Genomic DNA, 18,070 nt, shown 5'->3' with positions numbered 1-18,070 from the left:
AGCAGAGGGACGGTTAATGTGCCATGACACAAACACATACAGAAAATCAATGCTGTTGATTTCAGAGCAACAATCGATACGTCAATGTGACAACTGGAGCAGGGCAGGAAAATATCCTTTTCCCTGTGAGAGGGAGTGACTGAGAGATCAGATGTTCAGGAGCAGTCAGGGCACAGATTCAGGTAATAGCATCAACATCAGCCAGAGAAAGACAAAAGAAAACGACTTCTCTGGATATTTTTTCTTAAACAAAACTGAGCAAATAGTTTTGTGTGTTATACTGTAGCAAAACATTGCTGGAAATTTGTGTGAGATTTCTGACATGGTGAGAAAAGATTGACAGACTTCTGATTTTCTGTCACTATTCAAAACATTTTGTCTCAGATGTACAGTATTCAATCTGAAACCATGTTTCATGTTCACAACAACTGTAAATAAAGATGTGACTATTAAGGTTGCAAAGGGCTGGCAAATTTCTGGTAAATTTCAGGAACACTTTCTGGAAATTTCCATGGGAATTTAGCTTGGGAATATTGATCATTTTCTGGGTTTTGTTTGGATTAACTTGAATGAGGTTTTCCTAAAAATTAACGGTAAATTTTTGGAAATTTTCAGTAATGTTTTGGTTATTACCTTGAATTAAGTTTTTAAAAGTGATCTGACCATGAATAACATGTGCAAACAATTCTGAGCACATTTGATCATCATCAGTCATCACTTCACTAGCCTGCAGCATTTCCACTGAGACCAGTGGAAGACATTTTCGGTTGAAAATGTCTTTTTAGACTTAGTATGAGCCACATTCACCTGACCAGTCCCAAAAAAAATTGCATCAAGCTATTTAAAAACAAAAATGAGGTCTGAAATGCTTGTAACAAGTAAAAAAAAATCCGCCAATAGAATTTGAGAAAAGTTACTTGTATTATGACATTTTTCTAGTTTTAAGCAAATTCTTAAAGCAAAATTTTATTCCATTGACAGTTTTTTTTTTTTTTTTAACTTTTTACAAGTAGGGTTGCCAACTTTGACGCTAAGGAATACAGGACACACTCTGCCAGGGGTGGGGTGTGGGTGGGGGTTGGTGGGGGGGCTAGTCTCTCGCTACTAAGTACAGCGCCCAGGTACTGGGACGGAGTCACATGTCGACTGTTTTTTTACACTCTAGCACGGAAGAGCTGCAGCCATAGGCTGAACCTGTGGCTGCCTTCTTGTCAACTGAGCAGTTCTAATACCCGTAGTGTACAGCTGGCCATACAGGCAGGCAGCCAAACACACAATGCATGGCTCACAGAGAGAAAGAATATATGCATCTTGCCTTTACCTATGTGGTCGGGACAGACAATGTCCTGTATGGCACGTGCCTCTTTTGGCTCAAATAAGGGATGTCCCAGCTAATGTGGGACAGTTGGCAACCCTAGTTACAAGTAATCCAGACCTCATTTTTGTCTTTAAATAACTTGAAATAAGACACTTTTTTCCTGAAATGATCAGGTGAATGTGGCTTATACCAAGTATAAAAAGACTTGATAATATTTCTTTTTTTTTCAACCCTAGTGAATATGAAAATCATTTAAAGATGTCAGTCAAACAGCTCCTCTGACATGTCTCAGCTCTCTGTTCCTTTCTATTTGTGCCTCATGATAAGTGACACCTTTTATTCCTTAATGTGTAAATGTGCTGCAGATGCAATTACAGCATATCAGCGTCTGCCTAATGCACTCTGGATCAATGTGAGGAAACAGACACCAGACAGCGGAGGAGAAGTCTATGAGTCGCTGTTTGAGACACGGCTTCATCACAACAAATCCCTCTGCAGCAACATGTCTGAGTTATTTTAATAACCAGAGTCTGCAGACACAGAGCTGAGGAAACTTTAACCAGAGGGAAGACACTATGGTCATGCATAATGTGGTGAAACTTTCAGGGCTGCTCAGGAGTAAACAATCCTGGTTCTAGTCTCTGTTATGTCTCATGTTTCCTCTTGGCTCTGTTCATCCTCAGATCAACCGTTTCCTAACAAGGAGAAAACATCTGATCATTTCACCGTTAACATCTGTCTACCACAGCTTCAGAGTCTGTACCTGAGTAATGCTGAACCAGCTGCTGCAGTGTGTCAAACTGAGCCCTGGTGGTGATGTAGTACCCGCCGCTGTCCAGCTTGCGGATCTTATAATGCTTGACATGATCGCCCTTCACATCGTCCCAGTCCCGTATGGACAGAGAGAAGGCACCTGCAGAGCACACGAGTCAGGTGTGAGACACAACGAAATCTCACAATGATGATTTAAAGGATACATGAGGAGGAATCAGACTCCAGCGCTCTGGTGTCTGTTATTATGCTCATCTATTAGCGAGTTATCTGAGGTCAGACTGAGTTATCTGTGTGTGTGTGGTTTACCCTTTGTGGTTTCACTCTCCCGGATCAGATAGGTCCCTCGAGGGTTCCCGGTGGACAGCAGCTGCCTCTCAGCATCCTTACGGCCCAGTTTACCAAAGTACCAGCTGTAATTAAAGGAGACAACATATTAAACCAAACACACAGGAAGAAATCCATTTCCTTCCAGCACATAAGTGTATTGGATCATCGGTTCTAGATCATGTTATTTTTTTATTGACGAACACGTGAAGAGTGAGGACGATGGGGGATGACATGACATCTGTAGACTCAGCACAGGGGACGCTCGATCTGATCCCTGAGCCAAACTTGGCCCTTGCTCTTTATTTTTGACCCTAACGGTGTGTCAGAACATTAAAATGTCATTACCCAAAGGAAAAAATGACTGCACAAAAATTGTTTAAAATAAAGCTCAGTGCAGATGTTTGACTTTGGTCCTCTGAAGAAAAACACATCAGAGTTCCTCCTGACTGACTCAGTCTGACAGCGCCAACGAAAATCATCGCACTCTCTAGTGGTTTTTGACGCCAAGAAGTTCAACCTGGGATAATCTGCAGAGGTATTTTGTCCTCTTTAAGGTTACAAGAAGACTTAGGTGTTAAATCATCTGTTTTCACTGTGTGATAGGTAGTTGGAGCCTGTATCTTGATGTTGACCTCCAAACTTTTCCATCAGATTATAAGGTCAAGAGTTGCACTTGGCAAGAAGCAAATTCCTGCACACCCAGTGAAAGGATGATGAGGTGTGTTTGGCAGGTTGCTGTGACCTTCGCTAAGCATATTCATATCCCCAAGATGATAGAAAGATTTTACATTCTAGGTTTATGTCTCTTTATTTAGCAAAACATACAGTGAAACCGTTTAAATGTGTAAATGTCCTCAAACAGAAACATCATAGAGTCATGCACATTGGATGCTGCTACATGCTCTACATTCTTTCAATTTTTTTTTTACCTGTTATGCTCTCTTTCAGTCCCAAAACTGTACTATAAAGATGTTTTATCATATCTGCACAAAGCTCCTAGAATTTAAGAAATTAGTGCAAGTGTGCTCACAAGTCTGTGATCTGCATATGTGAGCTGAAACTCAGCAGGTTTCAGCCCCAGTTTGCCCTGAAATTTTGAAGAAATAAAGGTGTAAAAAAGTCAACTTTAATTACAGAAATAGAAAAAAGCAGCCTTACACCAGTGGTGTGCACAGAGGGGGATAGCAGAGGGGCATTCCCCCCTGGCCCAATTGTTGAAAACATGCGCTAAACGGCCCTCTTGGGGGGCAGAAAAACACTAAACTGCCATTTCGGTGACCTGATAAAATGCCCTCTTGGGTGGTGAAAACTCACTGTAAAGTGTCTGTTTTTCTCGTTTCAAGTCTGTCCACATCACTGAGCTACACAAATGTGCAGATAATGCAAATGTGACAATAGGAAAAGAAAAGAATGCAAAACTAGAAAAGCACTCTGAGAGCACAGACCTCCACCAAGCATATTGTGTTTGTCACCAACACTTTAGTCTTACTTTAATGTTATACTCCCTTTCAGCAGACTGTCTGCTACAATTTGATGTTAGCTGCAGGTTTGTACAATAATTTGTTACCTGACAGTGTTGAAAATTATGATGACCCAGTACATATTTCATATTCCAGATCTTAGTATCCAGAATATTTCCAGGATCTGGATCATACTTTTACATCTGTCAGAAATGATGGTGACCTTGTCTTGTTTTGTTTTGCAAAGCAATCTGACCATTTATTGTGGAGTTATATACACATATGGTAAAAACGGCCCTATCTCACGATGATAAAGAATCCTTTAAAAAAGTACTGGATCCAGACGGTGATTCAGATCACCTCCAAAATGTAATCACTTCTTCCTTATCCCATTTTGAACATTTCCTGAAAATTTCATCAAGATCTGTTTGTTACTTTTTGAGTTATGTTGTTCATTCTGACTTTGCTTTAAAATCGGAAAATATCTGTGAGTTAAAAAGTAAAGATAAGCACATGTTCAGAGTCATTATGGCATGATGGTTGTAAAACCAACAGTTTACTGGAGAACAAACAGAAGTTCAGCTTGTGAACCTGATCATTTTTTCATTCCCTCCCCCTTTTTGAGAATAAACCAAAGAGGCTTTTATTCTGATAGGAACACAAAGATGTTGAGTAGAAGAGAAGAGAAGAGGACAACTATAAGGGCAAAAAAACTGGACAAATCTTAAGTTCCTGACAAGGACATGTCATTCAAAAAGAGCACCCCCTTTCTTAAGATTTCTATGACTTTCATGAATACTAGAAGAACAAAGAGTCTGAGAAAGACATGTTGGTGTTTTTACTCTGAGGAAACCTGCAGATAGGTTTTCATATAAACTGAGATAAGCTCGAACTGAACAGCTTCTGCTTCTTCAACTGTGGATGTTTACTGTCCTCAGCTGGAAAAATTACTCATCCAGAGCAGGGGTGGAAAAAAATGACAGATAAAGTTATTCATTCACGTGTTTCTCATGAAACTGCAACCAGAAAACAGTCAGCTGAGAGGCAGAGATAAATCTGAGACCCTGGTCAAGCTTCTAGAAACCTGAGCTCTGCAGTTTTCTGAAAACAGCTGAAGCTGCTCTTAACCTCATTCATACTCTCTGGGTCCTGCTGCTGGCATGCTCTCACATTGCTTAACCCGGCCTTGGCACAGTTGCCTCTAGTAATGAAATGATGCATGTCCTTATGTCACCATGCAGTGATCCTTAATTTATAAGAAGCAATCTCAAAATCAGCACAAAATCAGCACAACAAAGAGAGCTAAGGCTGCATCTCCACAGACTTATAGTGTCACGTTGGTCAGAATTAACCCTTTAAAACTCAATGAGCTCTTGAAGATGAGATGCCTGATTTTCAGAGGAGTGTGGAGGTGGTGGTGATGGGGGCGCAAAATCAGAGACACAGACACCAAAGAGAAAGTTTCAAACAGGTAGATCTGTGAGGATAAACAGAGCTGCTCCTTCTCCTCCTCAGTGTTTTTAATCTCAGCGTGCTCCATGGCTCATGATGAGAATCCACCTCTCTGTGAACTTTATGAAGCTTTGTGCAGAGACATCTTCCTGACTGATGGGGGCAGGGCGAGAGGGCGGGGGGACGGAGGAGGTTTGTGTCTGTGGGGAAAGTTAATACTTCTCATTCTTTCTACTTCTTCATTCGTCAGCGTCAGCAGCAGCAGCAGCAGCAGCAGCAGCAGCAGCAGGGTGTGTGAACACTTTTATCATACAGAAATAAACTCTTTATAGATGTGAGAGAAGAACAAAAACATCAGGATGAGCTTGGATATATGAATCTCCTCTTAATAAACTAAACCTAAGTCTTTAAAGTTTCACACAAACACGGCTCTACAGAGACGTCCAGACTGCAGCGAGAGAAGAGACTGAGGAGGAAGACGACTTCCTCACTTCATTCATCAGAAGTTTGAATATGTACAACTGTCAGTTTGGAGCTGAGCACATTGTGACTCAGCTACACACACACACACACACACACAGAAACAAAGAACTTACTCCTCAGCTTGGATGGAGTCCACTGGAGCCACGTAATTACTGGGAATGTAGCCGCTTCCACCGGTGGTGAGTGAACGAGCGTCCCACCAGTCTCCTTCACTGTGTGTGTGAGAGAAAGAGATAAACATTAACACATTTACTTTTCCAATCAGACCTGACACTTACTGTGCCGCACAACACATCACATTACAACTTCAGTCCAACTCTCTCCTGTGTGGAAACAAAAGATCAACCAAAGCTGAGAGATGCACTCAGAAACCATCTGTCAGAACGCGTTGCCTTGATGTTAAACTTTCAGCACTGCCCACCCTAAAGTTCCTGGTACTTTGGAAAGTACTACCTAGAACAGGAACTTTTAAGAGGGTAGATTAACACTGTGAATACTCCAGCTTAGTGTCCTTTTCATCTCCGCTGTTGTGTGTTGGCTGTGTGATCACTCATCTGTCAACTCCGGCTGCGTCTTCAGTCCAGCTCATAGCAGGACCGCCAAACAGCTGGAGCTGTGAGATTGAGGAGTTCCCGTGCTTCCCTATGATAATCTTCATGTTGTGCTGTGAAACCTCAAACCTGTTGACTCCTGACCTGGCTCTGCTTGTCATGTCGGTTTGTTGTTTTGGCAGAGCTAAAAACAATCTGGAACAGTTTTTTTTTGTTGTGAAAGTTGTTTGGATGTCTTAATATTGTTTCAGTGTATGTTTCCCTGTCCCGTTTTGCTCTGCTCTGTACAAAGTGATGCATCGCTGCTCCAGCATCCGTCAAAAATAAAAGGCTTGTGTATTACACACTAGGGATGCACCGATCCAACTTTTCTGGTTCTAATACAGATACCAATACTGATACCAGTGTTAGATAATAACCTGCATGCCCTACTGTGGGATAAGACTGGTAATGATTTGGGTTGAAGGCAAAAAATGAGCATATGGAATTACTACAGTTAATGTTTAATTAAAACTATAAATTATTTGAATGTTAATCAGCAGTTTGGTAAAGAAACGTGCTTCAGAATACAGAAATTAATATTTATTCATTCATTCATTCATTTTCTTAAACGCTTATCCTGTTCAGGGTCGTGGGTGGAGCCTATCCCAGCAGTCATTGGGCAAGAGACAGGGTACACCCTGGACTGGTCACCAGCCAATCACAGGGCTGACACAGAGACAGACTACCATTCACACACACACACACACACACACACACACACACACACACACACACACACACACACACACACACACACACACACACACACACACACACACACACACACACACACACACAGACTCCCAGCTTGGTTGGCCCACCAACCAAGCTGGGATTTAAACCAGTGACCTTCTCACTGTGAGGCTGCAGCGCTAACCATTGCGCCACTGTGCAGCCCAGGAATTAATATTCAATTGTAATATTTTTTACCCCGTCGACTGGTAATCCAGCAAAAAACAAAGAAAGTGGGGCAACATGCCAAATGTAGTATCCAAGAGCACCGGTAAAAAAGGAAAGGGAAAAAGCTGGTTGCCTGGATCGGCCCCTTCCCATCGATACCAATCCTGCTTTGAGGTGCACTGATCCACTGATACCTGATACCAGGATTAGTATCGTTGCATCCCTATTACACACACTGACTTGAGTCAGTGAACGTGTCATATCCAGTGCCATTAGAGAGTGGGAATGGAGTGGAGAATCACCTGGTGTTTTTGGCCATTACTACCCAGGAACTTATTGCAGACCTTGGTTCCTGCTGTTGAAACATTTGTTATAAAGCTTAATGGAGGTTTTTGACCACTACAAAGTAAGGATGGGTACTAAGTTAGGAACTTTTATAGGTACCAACTGAATTCTTTCTGTAGTACCAAGCACAGATTATCATAAAATCGAACAGTGCCATGTTTGATACTTGAACCCATCTTTGTGACTGTGAGGCAGTGAAAGAGTAGGTGATATTCCACGCTGAACATAAACACAGTAGTGCAAGTTTATATATTGACTGAAATAATTACGTAAATCAAAAAACTGTGAAATTCTAATATCAATACAAATTAATATTTATCACCACATAAACACACACAGATTAAAGAACCAAAAATTGGTACTGTTAATCACCGATGCCAATTGCCAGGTACCAGGCATTGGTACTGAATCGCTTCAAATGTAAAAGGTACCCATCCGTATAAGACAACATGAGTGTCTGTCTGTCATTTTTTGTTGAGCTGCAGCCAGAATTGGAGAAATGACAACTCTTTCTTCATCCTGTGAAGCTGTAGCTCCTGATGTGAGGTTAGTGGCTGGAGTTTATCAGCTCTGATAAAGAGAGTCTGCTGACTGTCTGAAAGTAAAAGGAGGGCAGAGGAGGAGAGGGGAGGAGATGTTCCTTAAAGACCCCTCAGCCTCCATGCCTACACCCCCATTAGACCTTCTTTCTCTGAAGTTCTCTGAGGAAACCCTTTCCTCCCTCTGTGTGTATGTGAGTGTGTGTCTGCCTTTAAGTCTCTCATCCGCCCATTCACACAGACACTCCTCTCTACTTTTAATATTCACTCTTTTTCCTGCATTTAAGCTCAAAACCTCAATCACAGCTCTTCCCTCTGGATAACATGTAGCCTGGCTTGTGTTGATAACTTAAATTAAAATGCACATTTCACCACCTGGGGATTCACAGTTGAACTATCTCCACAATGAGCAGATTTATTTTCAAAGGATTTCCTGCAGATGATGAAAGCGGCAGCAGATAATCTTCCTCTGCTCTGAACATCTTAGTCATCTCTTGGCTTGTGCACAGCAGGTTGGTGTAAGTCCATCAGAATCAGAGCCAGCGCTCTCTGCAGAAGAGGCTCCAGTCTGTGCCAGCATTCAACAATCACACCAGGAGACATCCAGCGCAGAGAGGCAGCAGATCACTGACAGTGTGTACTACACCTCCATGACCGCTGTAATGTCTCTGCAGCTGACCGCCAGCGTCTGCCCACACCGCCCTGTAAACATGGTGTTATTGGCTAACTAACAGGATGTGAGTTACATAAAGAGTAACATCAAGGTGAAGTGAACTGAGGTGGTCAGCCACTAAAATAATGAGTGTGAGACTCTGATACTCTTACTGTTTAAATACTATAATTCAGTGCTTCATCAGGGGATTTTCCAGTGTGTCTGTCCTTGATGTTTGAAAATGAATTTAATTCACACAAATCACTCAAAAACAGTCAAAACTGAGCTAAACTCAGGATCACTGTGTCTGCAGGTAAATGGCCCAGTTAGCAGTGTGGTTAACATTATTGTTCTTGCTAGGCGCCTGTTGGCTATGGCTGCCTCCTGCAGCAGCTCTCTCTTCTTTGTCCGTTTCTTGTAATTTTTTTCGTCTCTTTTTCGTCATCTTTGTATTTGGAGTGGATCATTACTTTGTTCGGCTCATTTGTTGGTCATGGACACCAAACTTTTTGTGGCTTCAGCGATATTTTTACTACTTTTTCTCCTGTGTTTGTCTGGAGATCCTACATGTAACCATGGCTGCATTGTTTACATGTGAACTCAGCTGTTAGCAGCCTGTATCATGTCAATGCTAACTGGTGTAAGGCCTGATATCTTCCCGCAAGGTGAGGAGAAGGAGGTGAGGACGACGTGAGATCTATCTCCAATAAGATGGACGAGCTAGCTGTGCTAACCCAGCAACAGAAAGAATACCAGAGGACAGAGTAGCATCATGCTATTCACAGACATGGCTAACAGAGCTAACATCATACACCAACACCACATTGGAGGAGCTTCACCTGCTGTGAGCAGACAGGATCTAGGAGACAGAGACTGAACAGACTGCTGAAGAAGCTCAGTCCTGGACCCTGTGGAGGTGGAGGCTGGCTGAACTGGACAATGATGGACAAGCTGTCAGCATCTATTTTCTTATGGACCATTTTGCACTTTCTATACACTTTCTTACTTTTGTTTTCTTGATTGCTGCTGTGACTTCAATTTCGTTGTACTTGTTACAATGAAAATAACGTTCTATTCTATTCTATTCTATTCTATTCTTGAAAGCCATTGAACAATACCCGTGAAACAATAAAATCTTTATGTTTCAACTTAAACAACCAATAGTGTCCTGAGTTTTAGGTCTCAGAGTAAAAAGCAGCAATGGTTGGCTGTCAGACCTTCCTGGAGGTATATAAGATCCGTTTCATATCTAAGGATGTGCTGATTGCTGATCCCCCAAAATTAGGGGAACTGGCACCAATCAATCGGTGCATGTCTAATATTTTGGTTTGGTTTTTTTCACCTTAACAGAAAATGTGAATTTACACATGATACAGGACATGGTTTATTTCGCTGACACAATTAATGGATTTCAAGATGAAAGCTGGGTTGCTGATTGAGTTGAAACTCAAGCTATGACAGGCCCCCGGGCCTGACTTTGGACATGCCTGCTTTACATGAACGAGTTCATGGTCAGCACTATGTACCTGGTTTTTCCTGTACCATGATCATCAGAGCTTAGGCCGAATGCTGATGCTGCAGAGATGAGTTCACAGGTTATTGAATCTGCTCTGAACTTGTCACATGGCCTCATGACTCTCTGAGTTTTCACTATTTGACGTCTCTGCAGCTGCTTATTGATCAAGATCAACCTGGAAACAATCTGTCAGCATTTAAAGGACTCACAGCCTGCAGGAAAATGGAAACAGTATTAACTTGATCCAACTCAGAGGATGTTTGATTTTAATTTCTTTACCAGCAGACGTGTTTTACTGTCATCTGTTTATAGATTCATACTTAACGCCTTCAGCCACTCTTCAGTCATAGTTTGTGTATGTCTCCATCACTTCCTTTCCTCTCTTCCTCTTCTCTTCATTCCTCAACTCTCCTCCTCACACAAATCAATATCTGTCTGTCTTTAGGGGCAGCTAACAGCAGTGGTTTACCATCACTTCCTATACATTCACATGAATACACAGTCACACACACACACACACAAACACACACACACACACACACACACACACACACACACACACACACACATTTCCCTCCCATCAGAGGAGCTCTGTGACACACTGTGCCACCCCGAGCATGTTCCTATCACATCTCTTTTACACCAGGATGTGTGTGAGAGTGATGTGTATCCGTGTGTGTGTGTGTAAAAGGATGCTAAAGACAGAGGGAGGAGAATGAAAGAGGAGGAGAGGGGGGCGCTGTTAGTCCTTTATTTGTGCTGAATAAAGCCAGGATAGGGGATCGCCTGGGGATGACATCCCAGGCAGAAACAGGCCTGCCTCCCTTTGTTCGCAGAGGATCCCTGAGGGGGGAGGTGGAGGGGAAGAGGGGGTTTCAACAATCTGCCTTCTGAGAGGGGGAGAGGATGTGTTTATGCAGAGTAAGACGTGTGGGTATGTAGAGGAGACATAAACAGACGAGGCAGGGTGGGTCCCAGTCCGTCCCCGCCGCCTCTTTTGTCTCCAGAACCAACCCCCCCTCAAACCAAACCGCCACAAACAGACAGAAAACAACAACAAGAGTAAACAAAGAGCCTCCCTCCTGGCTCAGAGTGAACCCAGATCCCCTCTCCCTGAAGTGACAGCTGATTAGAGTCGTTCAAACACACAGACAGGCTTCAGAAATGCCTCCAAACTGAATGTAATGTGCACAGACTGTTTTATTCTACACATGATGTGATTCAGAATCAATTAGCAACTCGATATGCTCCATTATACTTTAATCCTCCAAAACAAAACCTCATAATGTGCTGCCGTGAGATGCTTCATGTCTTTGCTATCCTGGACTTTTCACGCCAGACAGACTTTGAAGCAACGGGTGTTAAATAAAGGTTCTGTGAGATCTACACTGAATCTGTTTACAACGTAGCACCATGACCCACTGTCATGAGGCCGTGACTCTTACCAAGACATGTTTTTCTTCACTTCTTTTCTTTGTTTAGACAACTTTTCCCAAGATGCCAGCAGGAAATGTATTTGTTCATGATTACACAGATCTATTGTTTGAAAGGTGACAACAATCAAACTTTGTAAACTCAGTTTGTACAATAGCTTCCTGTATTTAGTCATACTTACAGCCTGGTGCTCTGAGTTATAACGTGTAAAGTTAGTGAATCCCATAGACTGTATATAGAGTGGACAGCGTGGCTCCACCATTATCCACTGGGCGGTTTTGGAGCCAAAATACCCCGTCATAGGTGCAGCCATTGGTAGCAGTTATGCAGCCAGAGTCTGCGCAGAAGAGACAGTGAGGGATTCTGGGAGAATCTGAGTGGAGCTGGGTGACAAAAATAATATATGTATTTTTTCTTTTGAGAGTCTTATTACTTCTTGACTCCACCTCCCGATATATTTTACAGTAACCGAAAGTAATACACAAGAACGTCAACTGTCAATGATTGTTAAATGTGACGTAAAACTTTGTTTTTAACCTCGTATAACTAATGAAAAAAAAAACTCTTCAGAAAAAAGAGGACTTGAATGCAAGACAGCCAAATGGTATCTTCAAATCAGCACAGTAATCCAACGTGAAAAACATTTTTGAGAGGTGTATCAATTTTTCAAAGTTTGACCACAGCCCATCTGAAATGACAGGAAAGTCTGATTTTTTGACCTATCCTGCAGCCAGCCACCAGGGGGAGCAGTTTTTATGGAGACCTCACTTCGAGTCGAGCAAAGTGATGTCCATTTTTTTTTTTTTTTTTTACAGTCTATGGTGAATCCTTGTTATGTCCTACCAGTGCTCATCTATCAACTCCAACCTCACCAAGCAGAGCAAACATAACCTCACTCTTCATTTTATTGATAGACTCTCAAGTTTGAACAGACCACTGCAGAATAACTGCTGACTGTGGGTTGGGATGAACATAATTAGCCCGTGCTCTATCACTCTCATCTTTATTGTTCTAATGCTCTTCAGCCCTTTTCTATCAGACAGTTCAGCTCCAGTGTCCACCATTACTACAAAATCAATCCAAGAAAATAATAGAAGAGATTATTTCAAGATCACTTAGAAGTGGGGTCTTAAACTCAAACTACCTGAGGGCTGCTGAGCATCCAGCCCTGTCACAGGGAGCCACTTCAGGTGTTCAATATAAAACAAATAAATAACTGTACTTTTCATCATAAACTATTTTATGGTCATATTTGACCTTTTTTTGCTGGACACTTGCTGTCATTAACCTGAGAGCGCTTCTTCTCAGACAGCTGGGCCACATTTGTTCTGAGGGAGGAGTCAGATGACTCACACACGTGTTTTGGCAAAGTGAACGTGTGTTTGTCATGCCAACATTTTTTTTTTTTACTTGACTTGAACTGAAACCCTCATTGCTTGAAGATGGACTTCACTAAGTCTGGAGCTGTTCTTTGATTTGCCTCCTTTCTTGCTCTCTGGAATTCATGTTGTTGTGTTGACAACTCTTTAGCTGTGCAGCTTGTTGTGTTTGCTCATCTCCCTGGTGCTTTGCATACTTTGGTCCTGACAGTAGAACAGGTCATAAGCACAATGGGCCAGGTCTTACTATTTATTAGAATCAAGTGGCAGATGTATGAAATGGTGTCTGGCCAAATTCAACTTTAAATTTATTTAGGTTTTTCGCCACTTTATCTGTGATGTGTTACACAGGGTGAACTACGGCGGCTCAGATGTGACAGTCCCAACAGTTTCTATGTCTATCAAGAGAAAAGTCACAAATACATAAGGATGGAGAATTCTCCAATCCAATGATAGAAACAGTAGTAGTAGGAGTAGGAATGAAACAGCGCAGGGAGGAGATGGCGAGTTCTTGTGTTTCTCCTACAGGTGTGGAGCTCTTTTAATGAATGAAAAAGATTTCAAACAGTTTTGGGGGGGTTGTTTTTTGGTTTAACATATTTTTGACTCTCTTTGTTCATTGTAGTTGCAATGTATTTCCTGCTACAGCAGCTGTTTCTACTTTTTGCAGAACCATTTTTTTTATCATCAGCCTGTTTTTCTTTTGTTTATCATGTGGGCTGATGCAGGTCGTGACCCCTGTTGCAGGTCATAAGAAATGACAGAAATCACATCACATCCATGAGTGGTTTACACTTAGTGTGGCTATTAGATGAGTAAATGGTGTTTGTTCATTGTGTTTGTGTCGGATCAAGAGAGGAAAAAGCTGCAGAGACGTCTCCTCTGTTGATTAGAGGACTCATACAGAGCCTCCCAGCAGCCATTGTAACAGCACAGTGTGTTTATTCATGTCCTGCTGTTTAGTCAGAAGAATTTAATTTACTAACAGCAGAGACTTTAAAAACAGGAGCTGTTTCCTGATTATGCCTGATGAAGCTTCACAATAACTCTCTGTGGTTTACAGAGCGTCTGAGCTGAATGCAGCGCCTTGTAAACACTCAGGCATGGAGCGCTGCTTCCTGCAGGATGCTTTACTAAACACACTGAGGCTGCAGGCTGCGACTGCTGGTGGATCTCTGGTGGTCTTACGTGAGCCCCCCTCCAGGCCTCCTGCTTGGGCGTCTGTCAGTCACTCTCTGCCAGCCCCGAGGAGCAGACTCAAGACTTCTACCCTCTCTTGTCCAGCAGGGGTCAGTGTGGAAGAAGCCCAGAGCACGTTTGAGGCTGCTTGAAGCAGTGAGGCGTGGGCGGATGGAGGGAGATGAAGAAAGAGGGCAGAGAGGGTGGAAGATGCAGCTCTGTCTGGACCCCACCGAGGAGGGAGAGGAGGACGAGGAGGGAGAGGAGGAAGAGCAGGGAGTCTGCGCTCTAATGACAGGGTCTTCCTGCTTTGGCTGAGGCCCAGCTCAGACCGAGGTGTGTGCTGGAATGTGCGGCTCGCGGGCTGGGACAGGATGCTGACTGGGTGTGGTAAGGAGGAAGACTGACCTTGCTGGGCTGAAGGCTGAAGGCTGAGGCGATAAGGCGGACATGTGCATTAAAGACTTTACATAATTCATCAGGAGATAGCCCATATGGTACACACATTAACATTTCATATCTAAGGTGCTATGTATCTGTGAGGAGCACATTTTGTGCCTGTTAGATTGAAGGTATCAAATCATTAACAAACACAAACAGCTGCATTAATTAACATGACTTCAACCAACACGTCAGCTCTGTACATACACAGAAATGTTGGTATTTTAAAACCAGGGCCCGCTCTTTGGTGTGTTTTAATATAAACTGCTGCGTTGGATCAGCTCCAGCAGATTTCTGCAGACAGCAGCCATAAAACAGGCAGTAATTTCTGTCACAGTGTGTCGAGTTAAAGTGCCCGTTTCTGCCGCTGACAGACACACAATGTTTTTAAAGTGTCTGATGGAAACACAAAAAGGATCCCTGCAGGAAGAAGAGTTTCTGTCAAAGGGGAAATCAGCGGCGCTAGTACTTTCTCTTTACAGCTGGCGGTTTTAATCAGGAACATTTGTTTTATTTAACAGAAGAGAGATTACTTCTTCTGTATCTTTGTTTGTTTGTGTTATTGTGACTTTTGTGTAATTAAAGGATCATGTCCAATCTGCTTTTGCTGTATATTCATTGTTACCAAGTCCTCACAGCTGCTTAAAACTCTACATAATGGCCATTGTCTCCCATCCTTGTCTTGCATCACAGGAGCTCTGTGTCCTCAAAGGCCACCTCACCAGCAGGAGGGGTGAGTAAAGGAGTGCTCCTGTCTCCAATCAAACCACTAGGGATCTCTAAACACTCACATTCTGACACTCTGAAGCTTTGATGATGTATCAGTACCATCATTACTTTTTCCTTCAGAAGCATCAAAACCTCAAAGACTTAGCACCATGGAGCTCTCGAAGGCGTCATCACTTCTTCTCTTGAGAGATACTGTACACCATCTTTTCAACTGACTGGCTGCTGTTGATGTCTATAGGCATCAATTTGTTGCAACCATTTACTAAGTCTAAAGAAGTAAATAATGTTTTTTTTTTATCAGGGGGAGGCAGGGTCTGGAGGAGCTTGTCAATCAAAATCATGCTCAAAAACTACTTTGGGTGAGAGCAGTGTGCTCTTTAGATGAGAGGTAAGCATGGATATGAGGAGAAGATAAGAGATGACAGAGACAAAGCAAGAGTCAGAAAAGTTAAGGCAGCTCATGCTCCAACTGAGGATGTGTTGTGGTAGTTGAGAGAGTAAGAGTGGTGTGATCATGAGAAAAGACGACAGAGATCATGGAGAGGATCAAAGGATGGAGTGTCTGAGACGAGAGAGATCTAAAAAAGTATCTTTTGCCTGTTTTTTGGATCAAAAACAGGAAGAGAGACAAAGAGGAAGACACTCCACTCTTCTTAGGTAGTTTGGTGTTTACATAGTCATAGAAAACAATATCATTTGGGTCTTGAAAGATTGTTCAAGGTGCTCTGAAAATGTCTGACACAAATGAGTCCAACAGTAAAACTATTTTTTATGTTTCAAAGTTTCTGCGAAGAGTTTCTCAGTGATCTTAAAAAACTCTTACCTCTAGATACATGCCTGATCATTATCCACAACTTAAAATGAGATTATAGCGCCAAAGGTTATTTCTCAATGCTACTTCTCAGCTGGATTGGTTTACAGCATGAAGTCCCATGAAAACCCCGCACCGTTTTTTTTTATCATAATACATGACATTGTATTCTGTACAAAGTTGTGTTGAACAAAGAAACATAGTTTTATAAAGAAGATCTGCTCTTCATTCATTTGCCTCAAAACAAACACAGGCCTTAATAAGAGTTCTCACAACTCCTTCAAATATACAGAAACGGTCTTTCATTCTGCTGTTTTTATTGCAATATGGATCTCCTTGGGTCTGCAATAAAGTTTGTAATTATTACATCTGGCAGCCCACACTCCCTCCAGCATGTTAGACTCAAAACAAGCTCTAACCTCAGGTGTTAGTCGATCACTTGTAGAGTTTATAAATCTTCTGAATGAGCTCTGTGATGCTGCAGGTCTCACCATAAGGATGGTACATATGATGGAAAATACAAGAGATTAAAACAAATAGTCGCATATATGAAACTGGCGACCATCTCATGCCTACTTGGTGGTCTGGGCATGAGCTGGAGTCGTGTAGGAAAGTGACCTCACTGGTCAATTAAAGATTAAATATATTGAAATTAGGTGGTGGAGTTGGATGGTTTGCATAGAGTATGGGAGTTGTTTACAATATTCAAATCTTCAAAAATTTATCAATTTTTAGAAAAATGATAAATCTCAGTATGAATATCACAGATATTATCTCATTAAGGGGTGCACAGATATGACAATTTTGGCCGATACAGATATCCGATATTAATATTGCTGTTATGGCCTATAACCAATATTCACCGATATCAATATTGGTTAAATAACAAAACAAAAACAAAAAAGAAAAACAATCTGATATGATGTGTCAAGGTATGTTCAGAGAGAAAGAGCGGCGTGATCATTAGACGATGGAGCTCATGGAGAGGATCAAAGGATGGAGCGCCCGAGATGAGAGAGATCAAAAAAGTACATTTTGTCTGTTTTTTTTTTTTTTTTATCAAAAACAGGAGGAGAGACATTAAAGAAGAGAGTTCACTCTTCTTAGGTAGTTTTGGTGTTTACATCCCCATAGAGAACAATATTGTTTGGGTCTTGAAAGATCGTTCAAGATGCTATGAAAATGACCGGCAGCTAATGAGTAAATATCGACCCAACACATCTGCTGATACCAACATTGATACAGATATATTGGGCATCCCTTATCTCATTATAAAACAACAATCTGTTGTTGTTTTGACAGGTGCCTGGTTGAAGAATGGTGACTGTATCAATCTCAAAAGGAGAAAGAAACATTTGCAAGAGCTGCTAGAAATACAGGCTTAGTGCTGTGAGAACTAGAACTGAAGAAACCTGCAGAAACTTGCAGAGACAGAGCATGTCCGTAAAACGCAAACACATGACACGCTGTCACAGAAATAAAAACGACTCATCGCAGAATAGATGACAGTGACTAACAAGTAGTATTCTGGCTCACCTACCCCTGGTTTGAAGACAGTAATGTTTTAAAAGTTTTCTCTTTAAACAAAAAGTCTTTGTTGGAATCTTCAAATAATCCTGAAACCACAATCTGATCCTGTCAAAGCCTGTAAATCTTCCCTTACAGATCACACTGCTGCCATCACAGCCTGTTTAAGAACCTACTGAAGCCAGTCCAAACATCTTCAGCAGATCCTGAA

The 18,070-nt window shown here is 42.0% G+C and overlaps 1 protein-coding gene across 1 annotated transcript in view; it reads right to left on the bottom strand.

The window, feature by feature from the left end:
- The window catches only part of fynb (FYN proto-oncogene, Src family tyrosine kinase b), a 121,732-nt gene that overhangs the window by 22,462 nt on the left and 81,200 nt on the right, over positions 1-18,070 (bottom strand). Inside the window, exons 5-7 of the mRNA XM_074684710.1 lie at positions 5,928-6,026; positions 2,399-2,502; positions 2,082-2,231 (exon numbers count right to left, since the gene is read on the bottom strand). Coding sequence (XP_074540811.1) covers positions 2,082-2,231; positions 2,399-2,502; positions 5,928-6,026 — 353 coding nt within the window. The remainder of the gene's footprint in view (positions 1-2,081; positions 2,232-2,398; positions 2,503-5,927; positions 6,027-18,070) is intronic.

The sequence above is a fragment of the Halichoeres trimaculatus genome, unplaced genomic scaffold (assembly GCF_033239565.1).
Source record: "Halichoeres trimaculatus isolate MK-OKI-2021-1 unplaced genomic scaffold, fHalTri1.1 fHalTri1_scaffold_13, whole genome shotgun sequence".
NCBI lineage: Eukaryota > Metazoa > Chordata > Actinopteri > Labriformes > Labridae > Halichoeres > Halichoeres trimaculatus.
This window is presented reverse-complemented; position numbering and strand designations above follow the sequence as displayed.